At 39.9% G+C, this 26,053-nt stretch overlaps 1 protein-coding gene across 1 annotated transcript; it reads left to right on the plus strand.

The window, feature by feature from the left end:
* The first annotated feature begins 23 nt into the window (after nucleotides 1-23).
* Nucleotides 24-24,204, plus strand: NIPAL1 (NIPA like domain containing 1). The gene is made up of 6 exons (XM_055246740.2): nucleotides 24-158; nucleotides 9,034-9,300; nucleotides 14,067-14,123; nucleotides 16,934-17,024; nucleotides 18,814-18,974; nucleotides 19,495-24,204. The coding sequence occupies exons 1-6, from the start codon at nucleotides 113-115 to the stop codon at nucleotides 20,103-20,105; spliced, it is 1,233 nt and encodes a 410-aa protein (XP_055102715.1). The 5' UTR covers nucleotides 24-112; the 3' UTR covers nucleotides 20,106-24,204.
* Nucleotides 24,205-26,053: the final 1,849 nt, after the last annotated feature.

Raw genomic sequence — 26,053 nt, forward strand, 5'->3', positions numbered from 1 at the left:
GTCAGGGCGCCCCATTCCCAGACCCCGCAGCCCCGCCCGCCGCGGGTGCGGGTAGAGAAGAGGCCCAGGTGAGGAGCCAGCGCCCGCGTTCCGGAAGCCCCCTCCCGGGGCCATGGGGGCACAGGTGAGGCTGCCGCCCGGAGAGCCCTGCCGAGAAGGTTTGTGTCTGGCCTGAGCCGAGGGACCTGGCAGCTGGGTGGCGAAGAGACCGGTTGGGCGGTCCCCGGATACTTGCGGAGACTGGAAGGGGGGGCTGTACCGACTCTAAACGCAGTCGTTCACTCATTCATTCATTCAGTCAGTCGGCCGTCCAGCCAGGCGTTCAACACTTATTTATGGGTGCCTAGGCGATTCGGGCTGTGCTGGAAAACCTGAGTGGAATAAGGCAGATGGGACTCCCACTCGATTCGGAAAGCCGACCCGTGTAAATTACCGCGTGCTGCGCGTGGGACGGGGAAACTCAGGATGCTATGGGAAGAATCCCGAGTCCCTCCGAGGAGGACGTTTCCTCTGACTCAGGCTCGCTTCCAGATTCTGCGGCCGACGTCACCCGGTGGGCAGAGGTTGTGTCTGCCTGGGGGGCCCGTGGGAGTTCTGCGCTGCGCCCTGCGCTGCCTCCCGGGGATCGGGATCGAGCACCGCGAGAGGTCGGGCGCCCGGGGCCGCGGGGGTGGGCGCTGTGCAAGTCTGGGCCGTCCGCGTCTCTCTTCTTCCTTGGAAATGAAAAGGTCTCCAAACCCACGAGCCCGTCTGACTCGCTGTGCAGTCACTCTTTGGCTGCTTAAGGCGAGAGGCGTGCTGGAGAGGAAACCGGGAACCGGGAGCACTCGTTTGCAGGCTCTTCTTACTGCTTCCCACCTGAGCCCTGTGAAATCGGGCGAGGCTCCTTGCCCTTCGCCAAGTGTTTGCAACACTGACGGGCCTTCTGCAGTCTCCATACAGAAGGCCACGATAAAAGTAGGGAAGGGGGTAGGGGGGGCGACCGGAAGGATGTGGATACATTGAAATGATGGTTTTCGCCGTACCAAAGGGAAAGCAGCTTTTTAATTTACCTGATAATGCAGTAAAGGGGAAGGGAGGCAGTGAAAGGCATGGTAAGAACTACTATATATATATACACACATGTATATAGTTCCCTTACATATATATATATATGTATATACATATACACCTTTGCAAAGGTGCTCGCAACTTCCCTGGTTTCCTCTCCTCTTGACTCTTCCAGCTTATTCCTTTTTAACAAGTGAGCTCGTCAAAACCATGCCAGCAACGAAGAGAAGGGACACCAAAACAAGAAAAATGCCTGAACAATTCACAAGCTATTAAAAAAAAAAATTTAAGGCCGCTGGATCTATAATTATTTTCTAGTCTTTTTTTCTCAAAAAGAGCAAAAACGCCTGAACAACTCACAAACTATTAAAAAACAAAAATTTAAAGGCAGCTGGATCTAGAATTATTCCCTTGTCCCTTTTTTCTCAAAAAGAGAAAAAATTCGTGAACAATCCGCAAACTATTAAAAAACAAAATTTTTAAGGCAGCTGAATCTAGAATTATTTCCTAGAGAGTCAGGTTGTGTGCCCTTTTTCTAAATAATTTCTAACCCAGCAAATCTGACGGTTACTAACACACCCACCCTTGTTTACCCAAGGATCTGTAAGTAAGGAAGGTATATGAATTACACCCACTTGTTTGAGCTTCTGCAAGTTTTTCCTGCTTTGCTTATGCATTGAGTTCCAACAAGAAACATTTAAGTTCCAGGCTTAATACCTGTGATTAACCATGGTAATTAATTGTGTGAAAAGCTGGTGAGAAAGACTTAGAAATCTGAATGCACATTATTAGTAGTGGGAAGAGATTAGGCTTTGGCATCAGACAGTCTGAGCTGTAACTTAGCTTCCTTGAGCCTTTTGCCTTTTTATAAATTGGGGATCATCCCTCCGGTTTACAGTTCTGAAGAGTAGGTGCAGGTGGGATTACATATGAACTACATCACTCAGAGCTTGACATGGAGTAAACAAAGACTCCATTTTTCACTTGTTCATTCAAATAATAAGAGTCCCACGTGCTAAGCACTGGCATAGGTGCCAGGATAGAGGGATCTGCAAGACACTCTGGTCCTAGACTGTAGGACTAGGTTCCTGCTCTCAGGCACCTTACTGTTCAGATGGCAGCTACTATGCAAGAAACAAAGTAATTTAAAAGATCATTATAATAGCAGTAATGTATCAAGAGTGTTGGGATGTTTAGATTGGGTATTCAATGAAAGCCCCTTACGAAAGTGATATTCAAGCTGAGACCCAAATGACAAGGGGTCAGTCATGAGATCTGAAGGTAGAACATTCCAGTTGAACTTCCATGAAGAAAAAGTTAATTTCATACTTTGGTTTTGACTTTTTTTGTTTTTTTGAGGCAGAGTGCCACTCCGTCACCCAGGATGGCATGCAGTGGTGCAATTTCGGCTCACTGCAACCTCCACCTGGGTTCAAGCAATTCTCCTGCCTCAGCCTCTCAAGTAGCTGGGACTACAGGCACGTGCCACCATGCCCAGCTAATTTTTGTATTTTTAATATGGGTTTCACTGTGTTGACCAGGCTGGTCTTGGACTCCTGACTTCAAGTGATCCTCCTACCTTGGCATCCCAAAGTGCTGGGTTTACAGGCGTGAGTCACCCCCAACCCCACATTGGTTTTGACTTTTAAAGCTATAGATGCTTTAAAAGAGTCTCTAATCCAAAATTATCTTTAAAAGAAACAAATTCAAATATGTATGAAGGTTGTTATAAAGCTGTAATTAAGCCATATGAGGAAGTCTATTTGATTGGGAACGTATGATGGAAAGTGACTGAGAGGTTCCTTTAGATTGGGAAGGCAGGAAAGGCCTCTCTGAGTTGCTTAGTCTGCTCACTCAGAAGCAGCTAGCTATGCCAGCCAGCACTCTGTTAACAAGCTCAGGAACGGCTGCTTTGTAAAAAGCTTAAGATGAGAAGGAACTTATTCTATGAAAGGAACAGAAGAAAAGGCAATAGTAGGGAATGAGGTTAGACAGCTGGAGACAGGATTCCACAGGGCCTTATAGGCTATAGTGGGAATTTTGGATTTTTTTCTGAATGAGAAGGGAAGCCCTTGTGGAGTTCTGGAAGGAGGAATGACAAGATCAGACCTACTTGTCTAAAGGTTCATTTCTCCTGATCCTTCTCCCACCTACTCTTTAGCCACATCTCACCATCTCCCCTTTTGTCACCCCAGGCAACCTGGCTGACCGCAGTTTCTTCAACCCCTCAGGGTTTCTGCTTTTAGACTTAGCAGACAGGCTCTTTTGTTTAATCCTGTTTTAAAAAATATATTCCTTGATGCTGCTTTAACTACTTGCTGTGGCACTCTTAACATACGTATAGTTATTTGTTTGTTAATCCTATCTCCCCCCCACTGGAATCTAAGAGAGTGGGACCATTGTTGTATCCATTTTTCTATCTCCAGATTCTAGAAAATGCCCAACAGGTGGTACACCATACATATTTGTTGAATGAAGGAAAAGAAGATTAGTGTTTCACAGAGGGGTGAGAGGGAGAGTAATGCAATATGATGTCAAAGACGAGCCAGTTTCAGAGCATGAGAAGCTTTAAAGTTCAAAGTTAGTGAGGAGTTGAGATTTTGTTGTAAGTCGAGATGAAAAACCGTGACAGGGGACAGGGAGTATTAAGCCAGGGAGTGATATAACCTACTTCCCACTGGTTAGCATTTGGAGAATAAATTGTAACAGACATAAAGAGATTTCATTCAGTCATGCCTGTGCTAATGTGAATAGGCAGGTATATCACATATTCTTGCTTAGGTTTCTAGGTCAGCTGAAGGTTGACTGATCTAGATGGGGCTCACCTATATGTCTCTGCTTCAGGCTACATGTCCACCTGGGTTTGGCTCCTTCATGTGGGATGAGCTCAGATCTGCTCCATGCGTCTTCTTTTGGGTGCTGAGGCTGAAGGGACAGCAGCTCCTCAGGGAATTACAGAGATGCAAATGAGTAAAGCAACCACATAAGCATCCTTGAAATCTAGCTTCATATCACTTCTGCTGACTTCTCATTGGCCACCAAATCACTTCCAGCCCAACATCAGGTGAAGCACCTTTGCCCACACTGGGAAAGGTAAGGGGCTGAATATTGAATGAATAATAATCCAAACTAGCACAGTAGAATAGATGGTGAGACACCCAACTGGAAATATCTTGCGATGATTAAAAAGGTAGTTTTATACAATCATTGACTTTCTTAAAACCAGATTTCTATTCCATGTAATAAACTGGACAGTTTAAATTATTATTTAAATTTGTATTATTGTTCTCTATAGACAAATATTTGACAAATTATTTAAAGCATTTCATCCTTATATGAACATGAATAATAAATTTCAACTGGCTTTTTCTTGTACTTTATATTTTTATTTTTCTGAAATAGAATGCTGGCTGGGAATTGGGTTACTTGGCCCTGGTTTTAGCAGTTGCATAACTTTGGCCAGTGTCGCTTAATATATTGGCATCAGTTTCTTTAAAATGTCTCTCCTCTATCAGTGCCTATGAGTTTAGAACTGGCCCATCAGCAACATTTATGAGGCACCAGTATTGTAAGTAATTCTGAGAACAAACATAGGTTATGATCAGACTTTAGAATCATTGAGTCAAAGTCCCTCATTTTACAGGTGAGGAAACTGAAACCAAGAGCCATTACTCAACTTGCCCGTGATTATAGATAGTAGATCTTCATTTTTAAATGTTAAAGGTGTGTGTATGTAAGCTATTACACCTGTACATAGAAGATAAATATTAGGTTGAAACATATGAAACTACTTGTCATAGGGTTCAAATTGTTCAGTTATCATCAATTTCATATAGTTCAACATAATATAAGAACATTAGGAGTACTGTTTGTAGGACCTGTAAATTACTTAAATATCAACCAACTATAAAACAGAAAAATTAGTTGTGTGATAGTTATGCAGTGGAATTCTCTAGAACAGTGGGGGAAAAACAAATACTGCAGCCTCATGCATCACGTTTTGATGAATCTCCAAAACAAGTCACCAAAGAACAAATTCTTTATCATTACACTTTCATAGGTGCAAAAAGAGGCAAAAACATTTTCAAGATATATGGAGAAAATCTTTTTTATAAGCAAAAGAATGTTAAAGAGAAAATCAGGATAGTTACTAACTCTGAGGGGTGATGCTTTATTTCTTAAACTGGCTGGTTGATACATTGGTACATATATATATTTTTTTATAATATTTATCTCCTAAATATTCGTTACTCTCTATTTAGAAAAATAACATCAAAGAAGAAACACATGTTCTTGGCTAGCAAGAGTATACCTTGGTACAGTCACTTTCGAGGACTATTGATAGTGTCTGTTAAAAATGAAACATAATGAATGTAGTAGATGTTCTCTTTCTGTGGAATAAAGTCTGGATTAAACTCCCTGGAAAATTACTGTGCTCACTTGCATCTTGATAAGCCAATTGTGACTTGAGATGTCTTTGATTCCTTTAAAACACTCCAAATTCCCTGCCCACACGCCCTCCATTACCCATCTCTCCCCTTCTCCCATAGGCCACTCCACATCCACTAACCCATCCTTTCTTTCCTCTTTCAGTCATATCTGCCGTAGGCTCTCTCCCTAACATGTTCCCAAAGCATAAAACAATGTAAGTCCTAAGGTCAGTAACCAGACAAGATTTTTATTATTTTTCCTGCCATAAAACTTGGAGCATTCATGCCTGCCAGTTACAACGAGAACTTGCAAAATGCAACAGTGATCATTTGATCTCCCTTATGACCCTCTGCTCCCACATCCCCTACAATGTCAGAAACATTTTGCTGTATCAACAGCTTAGAAGGAATATTGTTTTGCTGGAATGAGATCCACCCACACTGATTTCAGAGACAAAGTTTTGGAGTGGTTATGTTAACTGCATAGTAAATGACATGAATGCAGCCATGGAATTCACTGGTGTGTCAGGTCTGATGTTTTCTTAGGAATGAATGTAATCAAAATTCATACAAAAATTTACTTAATCAGGCTGGGCGCGGTGGCTCACGCTTGTAATCCCAGCACTTTGGGAGGCCAAGGCAGGTGGATCACGAGGTCAGGAGATCGAGACCACGGTGGAACCCCGTCTCTACTAAAAAATACAAAAAATTAGCCGGGCGTGGTGGCGGGCGCCTGTAGTCCCAGCTACTCAGAGAGGCTGAGGCAGGAGAATGGCGTGAACCCGGGAGGCAGAGCTTGCAGTGAGCCGAGATCGCACCACTGCACTCCAGCCTGGGCGACAGAGCGAGACTCCGTCTCAAAAAAAAAAAAAAAAAATTTACTTAATCGCTTTCCCTTCTTGGGGCTTAGATGAGACAAACATGATGTGGAACAAGATTGCTAAGGGCTAGCTTGCTTGAAAATTTGCAGCATCAGCCTGGCCAACGTAGTGAGAGCCCATCTCTACAAAAAAGACTTAAAAATTAGCTGGGCACGGTGTTGCATGCCTGTGGTTCCAGCTACTTGGGAGGCTGAGGTGGGAGGATCATTTAAACCCAGGAGGTCAAGGTTGCAGTGAGCCACGATGACACCACTGCACTACAGCCTGGGTGACAGAGTGAGACCCTGTCTCAGAAAAAAAAGAAATGAAAATTTGCAGCAGTTAGGGATATTTAGTTTTGGCTTCAAGTTTATTCTGGATTTCTGTTTCTTTGTTTTGTTTTTTTGTTTGGTTTTGTTTTTGTGGAGATCTCGCTATATTGCCCAGGCTGGTCTTGAACTCCGGTGCTCAAGCAAACCTCCAGCCTCTGCCTCCTAAGTGCTGGGATTACAAGGGTGAGCCACCATGTCCAACTATTCTGGATTTCTGAAACAAAGTTGGATCATTTTCAAATTACAGAGATAAATGAAATAATAGTCATGAAAACCTTGAATTCCATTATTTTATTATTTTCTAGACCTGAACTTCATGGCTGTTTCTTAACTGTGCATGTGGTAAAATTCAGGTGGCTTCATGAAGCTTTGCCAGAGGTACATACGTCCACTTACGGAAGTCTTGTTGCTAAACATCATTTGATCAAACTGCCTTTTGTTGCTTATATGCCTTCTTAAGATTTTTGAAATGTAAAACTTTTCTAAAAATTGAATTACAAAACTGTTTCTGATTAATTTTCCTTTACCCTCTTTTGTTTAGGGTAATTCATAATGGGAGAATTTGCCATTTTTAAAGGAAAAAAGATGGGAAGACAGAACATCTTGTCACAATGTCACCTTGTTGGTGTCTTTTCAAGTGGAGAACAGATTATAAAAAGTTTCTTACATAGTGTAAAACGTCTTCATTTTGTGTTTTAGTGTTTAGCCTCAAAATTCCAAGACATTTATAATAGTGGACTTGGTTCAGGGGATTTACATGCTTCTTTGAATCTCATTTTTTAAAAAGCCTAATGATATTTGAATTCATTTTTTATTAGATTCTATTTTCTTTAGGAGAAAGTGGATTAATAGACCTGAAAAATCAGGGAAAGTGGTACAGAAAACTAAACCCACTTTTTTTTTTTTTGAGACGGAGTCTCGCTCTGTCGCCCAGGCTGGCGTGCAGTGGCGCGATCTCGGCTCACTGCAAGCTCCGCCTCCCGGGTTCACGCCATTCTCCTGCCTCAGCCTCTCCGAGTAGCTGGGACTACAGGCGCCCGCCACCACGCCCGGCTAATTTTTTGTATTTTTAGTAGAGACGGGGTTTCACCGTAGTCTCGATCTCCTGACCTCGTGATCCGCCCACCTCGGCCTCCCAAAGTGCTGGGATTACAAGCGTGAGCCACCGCGCCTGGCCTAAACCCACTTTTAAAACGTTTTCTGAAATATATAGCTCTTCATATCCACCAAATGACTCATACCCCACCAAATGAATTAGACAGATTTCTTCTTTTTTTTTTTTTTTGGAGATAGCCTCGTTCTGTCACCCAGGCTGGAGTGCAGTGGCACGATCTCAACTCACTGCAGCCACCTCCCGGGTTCAAGTGATTCTCCTGCCTTCACCTCCAGAGTAGCTGGGACTATAGGCACGCACCACCATGCCCGTGCCCTGCTAATTTTTGTATTTTTAGTAGAGATGGGGTTTCACCATGTTGGCCAGGCTGGTCTCAAACTCCTGATCTCAAGTGATCCACCCACCTTGGCTGCCCAAAGTGCCGGGATTACAGCCATCATGCCCAGCCAATTTCTTTTTTTCTTTTTTTCTTTTTTGAGACAGGGTCTTGCTCTGTTACCTAGGCTGGAGTGCAGTGGTGTGATCGCAGCTCGCTGCAGCCTCATCCTCCTGGGCTCAAGCAATCTTTCCACCTCAGCCTCCCAAGTAGCTTGGACCACAGACGTCCACCACCACGCCCGGTTAATTTTTCAATTTTTTTAATGTAGATGGGGTTTCACTATGTTGCCCAGGCTGGTCTCAAACTCCTGAGATCAAGCAATCCTCCCACCTTGGCCTCCCAAAATGCTGGGATTACAGGTGTGAGCTACCATGCCCAGCGAACAGATTTCTCACAATGTGATTTCTAGACTGAGGTTGCTATGCTTTCTCCCCACATTCAGGCCCCACAAGCTCTGCTTTCCAGTAGCCAGGCTGATAATGCAGAGTGAAGTGGGTGTGATGGGCTGTGTCGAACTGTTGAGCACAAGCCAGGTCTGAACAGCTATTCGCTGCTCCATCAAGTTGCTGATTCACCAGAACAAAGACACAAGTGTTCCCAGATCGAATTTATAGGGGGAATCCAGGCTTTCATGTGAAATTGCTCATTTTTAAATGATGACAGCTAAACACTTTAAAATCATTTTTAAAAATCTGTGCAAGCCAAATCGACAATGTCTATAGGCCTGTGGGCCACCTGTTAGGACTTCCCTGCGTGTAGTAAAATGTTTCAGTACCATCCACTCAAGGCTGTGTTTCCTGCAGAAAGCCAGTAAGCATCAATACCTCTCCCTTTCATTCCTGACATTCTCTTCTTTCCTTTTTTCCAGGATATGTGCTGTCTCTGGTCTGTCCAAACTCCTCCCAGGCTTGGTGTGAGATCAAAAATGTGTCACAGCTGCTGGCTTCTCCTGTGCTCTACACGGACCTGAATTCCAGCATAAACAACTTGAACATTTCAGCAAGTGTAGAAAACAAATACAGTCTTTATGTGGGCTTGGTACTGGCCGTAAGCTCAAGTATTTTTATTGGCTCCAGCTTCATACTGAAAAAGAAGGGCCTCTTGCAACTGGCCAGCAAGGGCGTTACTAGAGCTGGTAAGAAACACATGCAACTAATGAATTGCAGTTTCTAACTGCAGAAATGATCCTGTTGTAAGGCCACATCTCAATAGTACTCTTATAAACTTGCTTGTGTAATTATAGTTATTGATTTTTTTTCCATATGGATGTTGGAAAAATACTTAGGTCTTTGATTGAAATGAATAGAAAACTCGTGGTTAATGAAGGGATAGCCAGGCAGACCTACTCAGCATCTTAAGTGTCACTATAAATAGTAGCCTAATTCCATTGTTATCCATTTATTGATTTAATAAATATCTATTAGGTGCCAAACACTGCTAGGGAAGGTTCCTGTTCTTGAGAATCTACTATGAATAAGCAAGTAAACCTATCAGCAATAAAAAAGAATACATGTACAACTAACAATTATCCTAGGCTACAGTAATAATAACTCACTGGCTCAGTTTATCTTAATCTCTATCTTCTTGATGGAGTCAGCTGTGTCTCCCAGTCTCTGATCTCTGCCCCCTCTCCAACTTCTTCTTGCTTTTCTCCCCGTCACCTACTTTTCTCTTGTTCCTGGAATACGTCTGGTTCTGTCCCACCCCCAGGTCTTTTCCCATTGCGTGGAACTCTTCTCCCTGCCCTTCATTCAGCTGAGTCATTCTTCAGACTTCAGTGGGAGTAGCATCACCTCAGAAAGGCCTTCCTTGGCCATCCTCTCACAGCAGGTCTCCCCACCCCACCCCCATTATTCTCTGTCATTGCACTAATAGTTTCCCTCACCGTACCTAGGATAATTTTTAGTTGTACATATATTCTTTATTGTTGCTGATAGGTTTACTTGCTTATTCATAGTAGATTCTCAAGAACAGGAACCTTCCCTAGCAGTGTTTGGCACCTAATAGCTATTTATTAAATTAATAAATGGACAACAATAGAATTAGGCTGCTATTTATAGTGACCCTTAAGATGCTAAGTAGGTTTACCTGACTATCCCTTCATTAACCATGAGTTTTCTATTCATTTTCATCAAGTATACTATAAGATCTAAGCATTTTTCCATATGGAAAAAAATCAATGATTATAAATTACACAAGCAAGTTTATAAAAGAGTACTATTGAGATGAGATTTGTACTATCAGAAAAGAAAACATATGCTGTATTAAAACAATCTGATACTGGCATTAAAGCAGACAAAATCGTAAAAGATAATTTAAAACTTATAAGTGGATCCAAGTATATATAACAATTGAATTTGTTATTTTAAAAAGTGACATTTCAAAACTGTGGAGAAAGGACAAATCATTCAAAGTATTGAGACAATTGGGAAAAATTAGAGGAGAAAAACGTGAAAGTTCTACTTCACACCATTCAGCAAAATATATTCCAGATAGGTTGGCATTTAATTTAAAAATAAAATAATTTTTTTTTTTTTTGAGACGGAGCTTTGCTCTGTTGGCCAGGCTGGAGTGCAATGGCATGATCTCGGCTCACTGCAACCTCCACCTCCCAGGTTCAAGCGATTTTACTGCCTCAGCCTCCCAAGTAGCTGGGATTACAGGCATGTACCATCACGCCCAGCTAATTTTGTATTTTTAGTGGAGACAGGGTTTCACCATGTTGGCCAGGCTGGTCTCAAACTCCTAACCTCAGATGATCCGCCCACCTCGGCCTCCCAAAGTGCTGGGATTACAGGTGTGAGCCACTGTGCCCGGCCAAAAAATGAAATAATTAAAAAAAAAAAAAAGGCTTTTCTAAGCATAAAGATAAAGAATTTATTTTATATAAAGGAAGAGATTATCTAGATTGACAAAAAAAATCCTATATGGAAACACTTTAACTGAAACTAAAAAGCAAATGATATATTGGGGGGAATATGATGAGATATGTGACAAAGTATAGTTTCATACTATATAAAAAGTGACTGCAGTCAATAAGTAAAAAGGTTAGTACCCTAACAGAAAATAGACATGGCATATAAACAAGAAACAAATGAAATAAGAAATGCAAATGACCAATAAACGTACGTAAGTAAATATTGTTTCACTAGTACCCAAAGAGATACCAACTAGACAATAGTCAGGTTCAGTGTGGTAACATAATTCCAACTTAGTTATTTGCAAGTGTAATGACCAATAAACATACATCAATAAATATTGTTTCACTAGTACCCAAAGAGATACCAACTAGACAATAGTCAGGTCCGGGTTGTAATATAATTCCAAGTTAGTTATTTGCCAATTTCTTAAGAAGAAAGTCCTAAATAAGCATAGTTAACTACTTTGTCTTCATAGCTTATATATCCTGTTTAATTATAACAAAATCAATTAGGTCAAATGCAGAGGGCTAAGTATATTAAAATTGATGAGAAAACTCCATTTTCTATAGTAAATATAACGACATAAAGTCACAGATTAGAGTAGTAGGAAGATAACCTTTGGAATACCTTAAAAGCATTTTGTCCTTTTCAGTAGACGAAACAGAAACTTGATTTCAGCATGTCAAGGTAGAGAATAAGCAGAGTGCATCTGCCTGATGCTTATTATTCTCTCATTGACTAATCCAAACTCTCAAAAGCTCTTATGTCAGCCATCTTCTTCCCTTTACAGTCCTCATTAGTATCAATGTAATTTGCTATTTATGTTTTCTGTTTTTAATTTTAACCATAGCTGAAATGAAGTATTTATGTCCACACCTCTGACTGACATAAATACAGTGAACCTGGTGATTAAATAAAATTTCCTACAAATTAAGAAAAACTTATGATTTGTGGAAAAACAAAGGGGTGACATAGAAACATCACACAGAAAGTTTTAAGCAATCCTAAGCAAAAAGAACAGAGCTGGAGGTATCACAGTATCTTCAAATTATACTATAAGGCTATCATAACCAAAACAGCATGGTACTGGTATAAAAATACACACATAGATCAGTGGAACAGAATAGAGAACCCAGAAATAAAGCCACATACCTACAGCCAAGTGATCTTTGACAAAGTTGAAAATACTATACGCTGGGGAAAGGCTACCCTGTTCAACAAATGGTGCAAGGAAAATTGTAGAACCATATATAGAAGAATGAAACTGGACCTTATATCTGACCATATACAAAAACCTACTCAAGATGGATTAAAAACTGAAATGTAAAACCTGAAACTATAAAAGCCCTAGAAGAAAACCTAGGAAAAACTTTTCTGGACATTGGCCTAGGCAAAGAATTTGTGACTAAGTCCTCAACAGGAAATGCAACAAAAACAAAAATAGACAAATGTGACCTAAAGTAAAAAGCTTCTGCAGAGCAAGAAAAATAATCAACAGGGTAAAAAGACAGCCTGCAGAATAGGAGAAAATACTTGCAAACTAAGCATCTGACAAAGGTCTAATACCCAGAATATACAAGGAACTCAGACAAGAAAAAAACAAACCCATGAAAAAGTGGGTAAAGGATATGAACATACATTTTTCAAAAGACATGCAAGCGACCAACAAATATATGAAAAAATGCTCAGTGTCACTAATCACCAGAGAAATGCAAATTAAGACCACAATGAGATACCATCTTACACTAGTCAGAATGGCTATTATTAACAAGTCAAAAAACAACAGATGTTGGCAAGAATGCAGAGAAAAGGGAATGCATATACTCTGTTGGTGGGGTTGTAAGTTAGTACAACCACTATGGAAAATAATATGGAGATCTCTCAGAGAACTAAAAATAGAACTGCCCTTCAATGCAGCAGTCCCACTACTGGGTATCTACTTTAAGGAAAAGAAATCATTTTATGAAAAGACACTTGCACTCAAATGTTTATCACACCACTATTCACAACACCGAAGTCATGAAGTCAACTTAAGTGCCCATCGACAGAGGACTGGATAGAAAAAATGTGGTATAATTATATACACACACCATAGAATACTACTTAGCTGTTGGAGAAATGAAATCATATCTTTTGCAGCAACATGGACGGAACTGGAGGCCGTTATCCTAAGTGCAGTGACTCAGAAACAGAAAATCAAAAGCTGCACGTTCTCACAAGTGGGAGCTAAACCGTGGGTACACATGCACATTCAAAGTGGAATAATGGACATTAGAGATTCCAAAAGGTGGGAGGGTAAAAAGGTAGAAGCAGGTGAGGGATGAAATACTACCTGTTGGGTTCCATGTTCACTATTCAGGTGATAGATACACTAAAGGCCAGACTTTACAGTAGATTTATGTAACACAACTATACTTGTACCCCTGAATCTATTTTAAAAATCAGGAAAAATAAAACAAAAATGAACTCTTGATTCATAAAAGAATAAAATGGGTGACAGAAAAATGCAGATTGAAATGATATACCATTTTAAGACTATCAAATTTGCAAAGTTTTTTAAAAAATTGACATAACTTTTTTGGTGGGCAATTTGGTAATACGTGTAAAGTTCTTTAAAAAATGCATTTCCTCCTACCCAACAATTAACGCTTCTAGGAATTTATTGTGGAGAAATAATCACTCCAGTGTCGCAAAGGTAAATGTGTAGGGAGGTTCGTGAGAGCATTATATTTATAACAGAAGCATGGAAAAAAATCTAAATGCAATTAATCCGTTAGGGGATTTGTTAAATCATTGTAAATTGGGGGAAAAAAGCTTTAGAAGAGCTTTGGAAATGACCAAGTAAATAAGCTAAGAGACTTTAGATTTACTGACTTAACTTTTCTAACCATAATCAAGTACGCTTCCTAGAAGTCAATTCTTCAAACCTTCCTCCAGTGTAGAACCCATTTTTTGTTAATTTTTACTTTTTGTATTTTAGGACAAGGTGGACATTCTTACCTGAAGGAATGGCTCTGGTGGGTAGGATTGCTGTCAAGTAAGTTTTTAGTACTGAGAATACTGTTTATTTGTAAGATAGTAAATAGATTACATGAAATTTTTCATAATTGGTTAATCTTCCTGTCAAGAATGGAACAAGGATGGAATTTAAGTCTAAAAATCTTTGTGTTAGTATAATATATTGTCCTATATATACTATTATAGATAAATAAATTAATTTTTACTCTTATTTCCCACCCCCTGTGCTCTCACTACTGTCCTGGAATGCAAGGGAAAAAGTTGACCTTTGAAATATTATATTTTAACCACAGACTTCTTGTATTTCTTCACCATAACCATAGAGAAAAGTACTTTTCTTTCATATTTTCCCGCCTCCTAATTTGAACCTGTGACTATTGTAGCTGCATATTTTCTCAAGAAAGAGTACAGTTTCCTCGCCAGGACAACAACATGGATAAGTGAAAGGCTTCTGTGGCTGCTTGGTACTGAATAAATGGAGAAGAAATGAGGGGTGTCAGCACTCTCCTTCCTCCCAGACCTGCTGTGAGGATTAAACGAGACTTTATAGGATCTGAAAGCACTTTCTAAATGCTAATGTGATGTCCAAATAGAAGGCAGTGTTCATCTCCCTCAGCCACTTTTGCTGACTTCAGTCTCCCCACTAAGTGAAATTTCTTAAATCCCAAAGCGGAGGCTCCCCTCAAAAAGGGCATCATAAATTCCCTCTGTAGCCAGGAGTCTTAAAGCTTCCCTGAATTTCCCCAAACCAAGCAACACATTTCAGTATTTGTAAGATCCTGTTATGAGAAGGAACTGGGTACCTTTTCTTTAATAAATGGTGGAATCTAAAAGGATGATTAATAAAAAGAATTTAAATATGTATAGCCCCTTCAGATTTTGTTTATTGTTTTTGTTTTGTTTTGTTTTGTTTTGTTTTGTGATGGAGTCCTGCCCTGTGGCCCAGGCTGGAGTGCACTGGCACGATCTCGGCTCACTGCAGCCTCCGTCTCCCAGGTTCAAGTGATTCTCCTGCCTCAGCCTCCCGAGTACCTGGGATTACAGGCGCACACCACCACACCCAGTTAATTTTTGTATTTTTAGTAGAGATGAGGTCTCACCATGTTGGCCAGGCTGGTCTCGAACTCCTGACCTCAGGTCACCCATGTCAGCCTTCAGAAGTGCTGTGATTACAGGCGTGAGCTACCGCGCCTGGCCACCGCTTCAGTTTTTAGGGTGCTTTTACATCCATTTTCTTTATTTGAATAAAAGTTGACAAGGGCTGTCTGGGAAGATTCCAGATAGGTATTTGGATCATTCTCTTTTTCTGTCTTACTTGCATCTCCCCACCCTCTACCCATACTTTATAATGAAAATATAAGGAGAATATTATGTGACTACATTTGCAATTTTGTTTTCACCATGTAAAAAAAGTTTATGTCAGTATTGAAGAGAGAAAAGCATACATTAGAGATTAAGTAAGTGACATACATACAGTACTTTAATCATGAAGTCGATGTTTTCCTGGAAAGCTATCTATAAAGATAAAACTATAAATAATATAAAGTATCCAAGGAAACCTTAATATTCCAAGAAAACTGCCACGGTTTTTTTTAGACAGAGTCTCGCTCTTGTCGTCCAGGCTGGAGTGCAGTGGCGTGATCTCAGTTCACTGCAACCTCCACCTCCCAGATTCAAGCGATTCTCCTGCCTCAGCCTCCAGAGTAGCTGGGATTAAAAACGCTTGCCACCACACCCGGTTAATTTTTGCATTTTTAGTAGAAATGGGGTTTCACCATGTTGGCCAGGCTGATCTCGAACTCCTGACCTCAAGTGATCTGCTCCCCTCTGCCTCCCAAAGTGCTGGGATTACAGGCATGAGTCACCATGCCCGGCCTTGCCATGATTCTTTTGATGAGAGCAATGTCTTCATTATTCTGTTCTGTAAGTTTGGATTTGTTTAATGATGTTTTCCTAACGGTGAATACTCTTATAGATTTGGGGGGATGTAGCATAGCAGCCAGACAAAGGGAAAAAGAAAAAATCATGCTGGTGTTCCTTTCTCTCTCTACAATAAGCATTTGCTTGGTGTAGTTGCCAGCATGAAATACTACATTCTGTGGGCAAGTTTCCAACCGTGTTCTGTGAGAATTACTTGGCCAGTACAAGAGCCCAGCTCTTGAAGGGATTTCTCTCACTCTAGAAGTTATTTATAGCACACTATATCATGCAAGTCTAGAGTTCCTCAGATAAGAAAAAGATGACATTCAGGAGCATATCATGACTTTAAAACAGCTGCCTGGATCTCGTGAAGCTACTGAGATACTGTTACTTGCTTGTAGATCACTTACAGTAGAGGGATATCTAACTTCATGGGCCTGTGACAGGTATTTCTGGCTATTCCCTACCTACACACCAGATTCAACCATTCTAGTTTTCCAAGCTGGTTTTGGTTTCTGTGGGTAGCCTACAAAACTTTAGGTATTCTTGAGCAAGTGAAATAATTCTCTGCTTACTACAAAGCTACCTCTACTAGATTTCATCAGAATCACCAAATATGTCTTCAATATTGAAGTAGCTAAAAATTTCTATTGAAAGCCATTTAAAATGAGTACTCATCTGTCACCATTTTTTGCATCTTTTGAGTTTGTATCACCTGGTATTACAGTTTGTCTGCGTCTCTTAATATTAATTATCTCCTACCCGCTATAAAACACGTTACATCATTCTTTTTAGCTAGATCTTCCCATGTATTTGGGTTAAAAGTCCACTGCTTTGCGTGAGTCGTTTGTTTTTCTCTTCTGACAAGTAAGCCCATTTTTTATATCAATCTCTCTGCTTGCTTTCTAGTGGGAGCAGGAGAGGCTGCAAATTTTGCTGCTTATGCTTTTGCACCTGCCACCTTGGTCACCCCTCTGGGTGCTCTGAGTGTTCTCATAAGGTATGTGAGCAACAGGGAACTTGGCTTCTGTAGGTATTTTAAGACCAAGATAAACTTAAACCATAAGAAACATACGGCTATGGATATCTAAAAACAAACACACAAATCTAGACCAACCTGGGTTCTAAAAGTCTAGATGAACCCAAATTATTTCTGAGGCTCCTGGGAAGCTTTGGACAAGTCACTCAGCCTCAGTTTACTCATTCATAAAGTGAGAATAATACTTTTTCTTGCCTGAAATGACAAAAATAACTTGAGAAGACTATAAAATAACAGTAGAAATAGGAAATAGACTGTCACATTATTATTTTAAAAACCTCAGACACAGTGAGTTTGATTTCCTACTAACATAAATGTGTTTTACATTTGTAACAATGCAATGAAGCATGGAAGATTTTTTAAATCTCTCATCAGAACAAATTGCCAGAGTCCTGTCAATTCTTTTTCTCATCATAGTGGTTAGTGACCATAGTTATCAGAGGACTTTTACAAGCATGGTGTTTTGGTTAAATTTTAACTCTCACTAAAATTCTTGCATTGTTTGCTGGATACTTCTATTTGGAGACCCTGTAGTTTTAATAGTGGAAATAGGAATAATTTTCCTATTTCATGGAATGTGGATCTAATTTTTCTGAGTTTATTATGATCCCAAATGAATGTGTTTAATAAGCATATACATTTTTGTCTGTTCTTTTCGTCTTTTTCTTTTCTATTCATTATCAACCTCTTGTAGAAAACTTATGATTGAGCCTACTAAATTCTTTTATCTTCTTTATAGGATTGTTATGAGAATTAAGTGAGTTAATACACCTAAAGCACTTCAAACACTTGTCTATGCAATGAATAGCTAGCAGTAATAGTAGTAATAGTATCTTCACTAAGGCTGCAGTCCTAAAAGTGGCCACACGAGGGCAACTCTGGGAAAGTACCTGGTAATTTATCATAATCTTGAGGACAGATGGGCGCTTAATTGCCTTCATGCGGATGCCAGGGCATTAGAGGAAGGAGGCTGGCTTGCAGAAACCACAGCAACTGAAGCATTAGCAGTACCGGATAGGTCTAAGTATCAGAGCAGTAACAGGTGGTAAGGAAGTATTTTGATATTTTGAAAGTCTGTATCAAGCTTCTCCAACCCATGGCCCGTGGGCTGCATGTGGCCCAGGACAGCTTTGAATGTGGCCCAACGTAAATTTGTAAACTGTCTTAAAACATTATGAGTTTTTTTGTGATTTTTTTTTCTTTAGCTCATTAGCTATCATTACTGTTAGTGTCTATTATGTGTTGCCCAAGACAATTCTTCCAGTGCGGTCTAGGGAAGCCAAAATATTGGATACCCCTGGTCCGTTTGATTGTAGTGGTGTGAACTAGCTGATTATTAGCCCTGAGCAGAGTAATTTTTCTTGAGGAATGTATCTTTCTTTGAAACATCCATGGGCATACGTATTCTAAATGTATCATGCCAGTAAGATATAAAAGATATTCTGTTTTGCTTGGCTTTACAGGAAAAGATGGGTAAATTGAACATGACGAGTAGAACCTCTTGTAAGATCACTGGAAGATTATGAGATATAGAATATTATAGCTCTTTAGATATAGAAACAATGAAGCATATTTGATTTCCCATCATTTCTGAGTTTCAAACCAATCTAGGGTTTTCAGTGTCATATAGCATATTCCAGTCAGCTCACTGAGATACATGGTGGCATGTACCACGGTGTGACTTCTGAGCTGCCATGAGATCAAAAGGTAATTGAACTATAGTGATTTTTAATTTTTTCTCTCCCAACAGTGCAATATTATCTTCCTACTTTTTAAACGAGCACTTGAACATTCATGGGAAAATAGGCTGCATATTAAGTATATTGGGGTCAACCGTGATGGTTATCCATGCCCCAAAGGAAGAGGAAGTCACATCTTTGCATGAAATGGAAATGAAATTGAGAGACCCAGGTCTGTGATTCAACCTAAAGAACCACTCAAATTCTGCTCCACTTTCTTTCCTCACCAAATAGTATCTGTAATAATATTGTAATAAGCTTTCTACATTGTGGGCCACATTGTGGATTGTGAGACACAGTGAGGTTGGATTATTATTTCTCCTGATAAGATGGCAGAACTTATTTTTGTGTTCATGCTTCCCCTCTTACACAATGAAAGGGAGAGATGGGGATGGTAGAGGCAAAAGATATATATTCAAAATCAAATCTTTGCCACTTTCTTCCTCTGAAAATAAAAAGTTAATCTGATAATATTTGCCCTAGCTCATAGTGGTATTGTTGAGATTTAAATGATATGTTTGTGAAAATCCTTTGTAAAATATTGAGAACTACGCAATAGAATGTCATTTTTAATTTGATCTCACTTCTATTTCTAAAATACCTATGCTCTTAAACTCATGACTAACAAGATTTCAGAAAGGTATGATCCTGTGAGCATTTTCTAAAGTCAAATTCTTTTCTCCTCCTAACAGGATTTATTTCCTTTGCTGTGATCATAACTGTGATCTCTTTGGTGCTGATTTTGATTGTGGCTCCCAAAAAAGGACAGACCAATATATTGGTTTATATTTCAATCTGTTCCTTGATTGGAGCGTTTTCAGTTTCTTCTGTCAAAGGCCTGGGAATTGCCATCAAGGAGCTGATAGCATGGAAGCCAGTTTACAAACATCCCCTGGTCTTTGTTTTGCTGGCTGTACTTGTACTTTCAGTAACTACACAGATTAACTATCTCAACAAGGCACTGGACACCTTTAATACCTCTCTTGTGACACCCATTTATTATGTATTCTTCACATCCATGGTAGTGACTTGCTCTGCCGTCTTATTCCAAGAGTGGTATGGCATGACAGCTGGAGATATCATTGGGACGCTGAGTGGATTCTTCACTATTATCATTGGCATCTTCCTTCTACATGCTTTTAAAAATACTGACATTACTTGGAGTGAGCTTACATCCACTGCTAAGAAAGAAGCCGTCTCTCTGAATGTCACTGAAAACAATTATGTTTTACTAGAGAACTTGGAGTGTTCAGCCCCGGGATACAATGATGACGTCACCTTGTTTAGTAGAACTGATGACTGAAGTCTCTAGAAACACTGAGTTTTAACCAGTATGAGACACACGAAGAGGAAAACGAATGCTTGCTTCTTGGAAGAACTGCTAGGAAAGTTAGCATTTTTACAGTTCTAACTAATTTAGATGTGAGGCCAAGTAAAAATGCCATTTTTTTGGCCATCGAATTTGAAAATCAAATTGATTAGCCTCCAGAATTTCTACAAACTTTGAAATACTCTCTAAGGATCAAAGAAGTCAAACAGCTATGTGTGTCTCAGAATAATGTCCTTCTTCTGGTCACAATATCTTTGTCTCTGCCAGGTGGCTCTTCATTTCTTTGGTGGACAGTCATTCACCAATATACAGTTAGCAGTGTTCTGATAGATGCAGTATCAGTCATATTCTCCATTGAGTCATAGTTTCAAATTATTAAAACTGAGAAGAGAGGCTGGGCACGGTGGTGCACACCTGTAGTCCTAGCAGTTTGGGAGGCCAAGGCAGGTAGATCACTTGAGCTCAGGAGTTCGAGACCACCCTGGGCCACAAGGCGAGACCCTGTCTCTACAAAAAATACAAAAATTAGCCAGGCGTGGTGGCACACGCCTGTAGTCCCAGCCACCTGGGAGGCTGAGGTGGGAGGATTGCTTGAGTCTGCGAGGCTGGGGCTGCCGTGAGCCCAGATTGTGCCACTGCGCTCCACCCTGGGTGACAAAGCAAGGCCCTGTCTCAAAAAAGAAGAAGAGAAAGGGCCAGGGACTTTTGTTTTAAAAAACTTTTTTTAAAACTGAGAAGTGAGATCACGGGTGCTTTGTTCTTCCTTCTGCACCTCCTTCTTAAACTAGATAGCTAATTAGTTATTTTAAGAAAAAAGAAATTTTTTTAAAAAGCCTGCTTTATTTGTTAGTGGGCTAGAATACACAAGACGCACCCACCCATGAAGAGTTTATGAATTGTAACTTATTGACATATCATAGGAATTTACTACCAGTTAAAGAGGGAGAACGGAGGAAGAGAAAAATACTTCAGATAAAGGAAAAAGTTTCCTTCTCACAAAAACACAGACACGTGATTGTTTTCACAGGTTCCATTAATTAACTCAGGTCTGGAAGACATAGGACAACATGGAGTTTCTGAAAAGTCCAGGTGAATTCAGCTTTGGAGTTACTTATGTTCATTTTTTTTTCCCTTTCTTTTACTATTATCCTAAAGGTTATTTTTTTTGTTGATATAGAGATTTTTTTTTTTTTTCTAGGTTTGTTTTGCTGATTTTCTTTTTTTTTTTTTTTTTTATTATACTTTAGGGTTTTAGGGTACATGTGCACAATGTGCAGGTTTGTTACATATGTATCCATGTGCCATGTTGATTTCCTGCACCCATTAACTCGAGATTTTTGTAAAAGATTGCTACATTATTTCAGGATTATATCCTACATTTCAATTGTTCTCAATGTTTTATCCCTAAAGAGTGAGTTTTCCACAGACTGGAAGCAACTAGAAAAATCTTTGTGAAAAATCTGAACAAATTATCATAATGGCTCTCTTGAAATTTTGCACTTTCACCCTTATCAAGGAAATTATCATTAGTTACTAACCTTTAAAAATAGGTATATTCTAATAGGATAGAAAGTTAACTTCCTGGCAAACAAAATACTAAGATCTCAGGGGCTACTGCAGGAAAATACCTTTTTTGCACATTAAAATGTTTATAAAATTTTCCTCTCATTTCAAATGCATGGCAGGAATAACATTTTTGGTGGTCTTTAATGTGATGGACAGATTTACTGTCACTTATTGATTTTATGGAAAATAAATTGGCTATCTTATTTTTATACTGATCTTATTTTTCTCAAAACAAAAATCCTAACCAAAAAGTTGTCATTAAAAAAAAAATTCAGGTTGACTGAATGTTTTTCTGCTCTAACCTTAAATGTTGTTAGGTTTGGTTTTTGTTTCTAAGCTAGTTGAAGACTACCCGAGGTAATAATGGTAAACTTTATTATTCAGAATTCAATTAAACTGACTTCAGCATTTCTGCAGTTCTATTAAACAATGACTGATGTTCACAATGACAACCTACCTGAGATGGCTGCAAGGCCCTAATGTTCCATTATACATTATAGTCTTTTCAGCATAGTTTAGTGTTGAGTACGATTCTAATGCATTCTATGTTTTTGAAAATCGATAATCCATGGAAGGTCCATGGGTTGATACCTCAGGTCAAAAATGTGTTTACTCTGTTGATTGCTGTTTCACTTTACTTGTATATCAGATATATAAGCTATGAACACAAGTTTGTAGTAAAAGTATCTTCTGGCCGGGCAATGGCTCACACCTGTAATTCCAACACTTTGGGGGGCTCAGGTGGGAGGATTTCTAGTCCCCAGGAGTTTGAGACCAGCCTGGGCAATAAACTAGACCCCATCTCTCTAAAAAATGAAAAAAACACCAAGAGGCTGAGTGAGGAGGATCATTTGAGCTTAGGAGTTCAAGGCTGCAGTAAGTTATGATTGTGCCACTGCATTCCAGCGTGGGTGACAAGAGTGAGACCCTGACCCAGAAAAGTATCTTCTGATAAAGTGGCATTTGAAAATTGCAGAAATTTTAATATTTTGTCTTTTAATATTAAGAACTTTATTGATCTCTCTAGGGCACCTTCTTGGTGAGGAAATTAATGGCACTTTTCTTGACAATCCAACCTGGGACTCTGGTGATTCTCTGTTCTGGTGAATTTAAGTTTCAGACATTTCTTTGTGTCACCTTTTACAAGGTGTTTGCCCTTGGTACGTTATGACCAGGTCAAAGGTTCCCAAACACAAGGCTTATTGTGTACCCTGGACAGGAAATTGAACTGGTATTGACATGTATGCATGCCCAGGAGGAAGACTGGGAAAGATTTAATGAGTTGAAGTATGCTGAGAAACAATGAAATACTTGAGAACTGTCTACATAAAAGTTACTGATGCACATGCATTAAAAAAACAAAATATTATTGCAAATCTAACACTAAAAAATTTTTGGCTGGGTGCGGTGGCTCACACCTGTAATCCCAGCACTTTGGGAGGCTGAGGCGGGTAGATCATGAGGACAGGAGTTCAAGACCAGCCTGGCCAACATGGTGAAACCCCGTCTCTACTAAAAATACAAAAATTAGCCAGGCATGGTGGTGGGTGCCTATAATCCCCACTACTCCGGAGGCTGAGGTAGAGAATTGCTTGACGCAAGGAGGGGCAGGTTGCAGTGAGCCAAGAGCCAAGATTGTGCCACCGCACTCCAGCCTGGGTAACAGCAAGACTCCATCTCAAAAAAAAAATTCCGAAATAGGAAGATATTGTCTAAGGAAGAATGAAATGCTGGACCCCTATATTCAGACTATTAGTCTTAACTGGTAGTTTATGTATATATTTTAATACTTTGTCATCATGTACATATCTTAAGATTTAGTATGTGAATATCTGCATGTGTGTCATTAAGGATTACAAAGTTGTGCTCACACAGGACAAATGGAAAGATTTTCCTACTTCTGTAAAGATAAGTTTAATTATACTTTTGTCTTACAATTTTATTCTTAGATCAATGGTTATTTATTATAAGTTCAGATTGCACAATTTTCATAAGACCCTTTGGATTTAGCACATGAAATTAACACATATTTTAAAGTATTAAATACATGGAAAGCATCTGGCATTATGCCTGATGATAGGCACTTAGTAAAATGTACTTTTCTTTGAATCAACATTTGAATTCTTCCAGTCTTGTCACTAGAGACTTAAGGACCATTGAGTGCCTATTTTTATACGTTCATCTTTTCTCAATTTGTCACATTATCTCATTTTAAATAATGCAAGTGAAAGTGAATTCATCATACTATCTCAACACCGATACAAAATTATTCCAACAAAAATATTTTTCTTCATAAAACCAGAAAAACTGAACTAAATGCTATTTACCCCTTCCAACAAAGCTTTGTGGAAAAATATATGAATATATGAAATGTTCTCAAATATTTTGAATAAACTGTTTATGAAGCCTTATATTTTGCAAGTGTTTTTACTGTTCATTTTAGAAAGTTTATAAATCTTAAATGTTTGTATATTTTTCATTTGCAATAAAATGTTATTTAATTATGCTTTTGAGTTCAGTTTTTAGTTTATAAATGTTAAACATATGTAATGGCAAAACTATTCCCATTTTGTTTTGAGATTAAAAGGAAAGTTTCAGGCTGGGCCGGTGGCTCATGCCTGTAATCCCAGCACTTTGGGAGGCCGAGGCGGGCAGATCACTTGAGGTCAGGAATTCGAGACCAGCCTGGCCAATATGGTGAAACCCTGTCTCTACCAAAAATATAAAAAATTAGCTGGGTATGGTGGCACACGCCTGTAATCCCAGCTACTTGGGAGGCTGAGGCAGGAGAATTGCTTGAACCTGGGAGGCAGAGGATGCAGTGAGCTGAGATCATGCCACTGCACTCCAGCCTGGGCAACAGAAGGAGACTCTGACTCACCTCAAAAAATAAAAAATGTGGCCGGGCGCGGTGGCTCAAGCCTGTAATCCTAGCACTTTGGGAGGCCGAGGTGGGCGGATCACGAGGTCAGGAGTTCGAGACCATCCTGGCCAACATAGTGAAACCCTGTCTCTACTAAAAAAAATACAAAAAAATTAGCAGGGCGTGGTGGCGGGCGCCTGTAGTCCCAGCTATTCGGGAGGCTGAGGCAGGAGAATGGCGTGAACCCGGGAGGCGGAGCTTGCAGTGAGCCGAGATGGTGCCACTGCACTCCAGCCTGGGGGACAGAGCCAGACTCTGACTCAAAAAAAAAAATAAATAAAAAATGTTTCAGTGTTTCAAAAAAAAAAACTGCACTGATGTTAATGTTGCTATTTCATTTCCCTTGAAATTGAAATTTGTTTTTAGAAGGCTCTCTGCAAGACCATCTCCCATGTAACAGCTTAAACAAAAGCACCTGAACAGAAGAAACTCTTATCCTTCAAATTGAACAAAAGCTCAAAGCTGTCAATAATAAAATCTCCCCTCAGAACAATAACTAGCATAAATATATTTGGTTCCATGCTTTATAAACCCTCAGTGAGTTTCCTTCTAGCTCTGTGGAACCACAGCTTTGCTTCATGGATTAGCCACATCATGTTATAAATTTTCTGTTTTGGTTTGAATTCCTGTTTGAGAACAACACCCTCAATTGTTTCAAATTCATAAAAATTCGAAAAATTATCTAGGGGCTGGGTGCAGTGGCTCAAGCCTATAATCCTAGCGCTTTGGGAGGCCAAGGTGGGAGGATTGCTAGAGGCCAGCAGTTGAGCCAGCCTGGGCCATAAAACTAGACCTCGTCTCTATAAAAATTTTTAAAAACATTAGCCAAGTGTGGTAGCATGTCCCTGTAGTTCCAACTACTTAGGAGACAGAAGTAGGAAATTCCCTCGAGTCCGGAAATTGTAGGCTGCAGTGAGCTATAATCACGCCACTGCACTCCAGCCTGGATGACAGGGCAAGACCCTGCCTTTAAAAAATCAAGCAAAAGAGGCTGGGCCCAGAGGCTCACACCCATAATCCCAGCACTTTGGGAGGATGAGGCCGGCAGATCACCTGAGGTCAGGAGTTCAGGTGAGTTTTGTCCAGCCCGGAGGTTTCATCATGGCCAAGATGACAAAACCCCGTGTCTACTAAAAATACAAAAATTAACCGGGCGTGGTGGCACGTGCCTGTAATCCCAGCTACTTGGGATGCTGAGGCAGGAGAATTGCTTGAACCTGGGAAGCGGAGGTTGCAGTGAGCCAAAATCGTGCCATTGTACTCCAGTCTGGGCAACAAGAGTGAAACTCCATTCTCCAAAAAACAAAACAAAAAAAAAAAAAAGAGAGAGAGAAAACCTCTACATTACCTGTAGAATGGGTCCTGGGTAATGACATATGGCTCCTCCCTGAGTTAACTGTGCCTCGCAAACATTCAGAAAATAAACTCAAGC

The sequence above is a fragment of the Symphalangus syndactylus genome, chromosome 16 (assembly GCF_028878055.3).
Source record: "Symphalangus syndactylus isolate Jambi chromosome 16, NHGRI_mSymSyn1-v2.1_pri, whole genome shotgun sequence".
NCBI lineage: Eukaryota > Metazoa > Chordata > Mammalia > Primates > Hylobatidae > Symphalangus > Symphalangus syndactylus.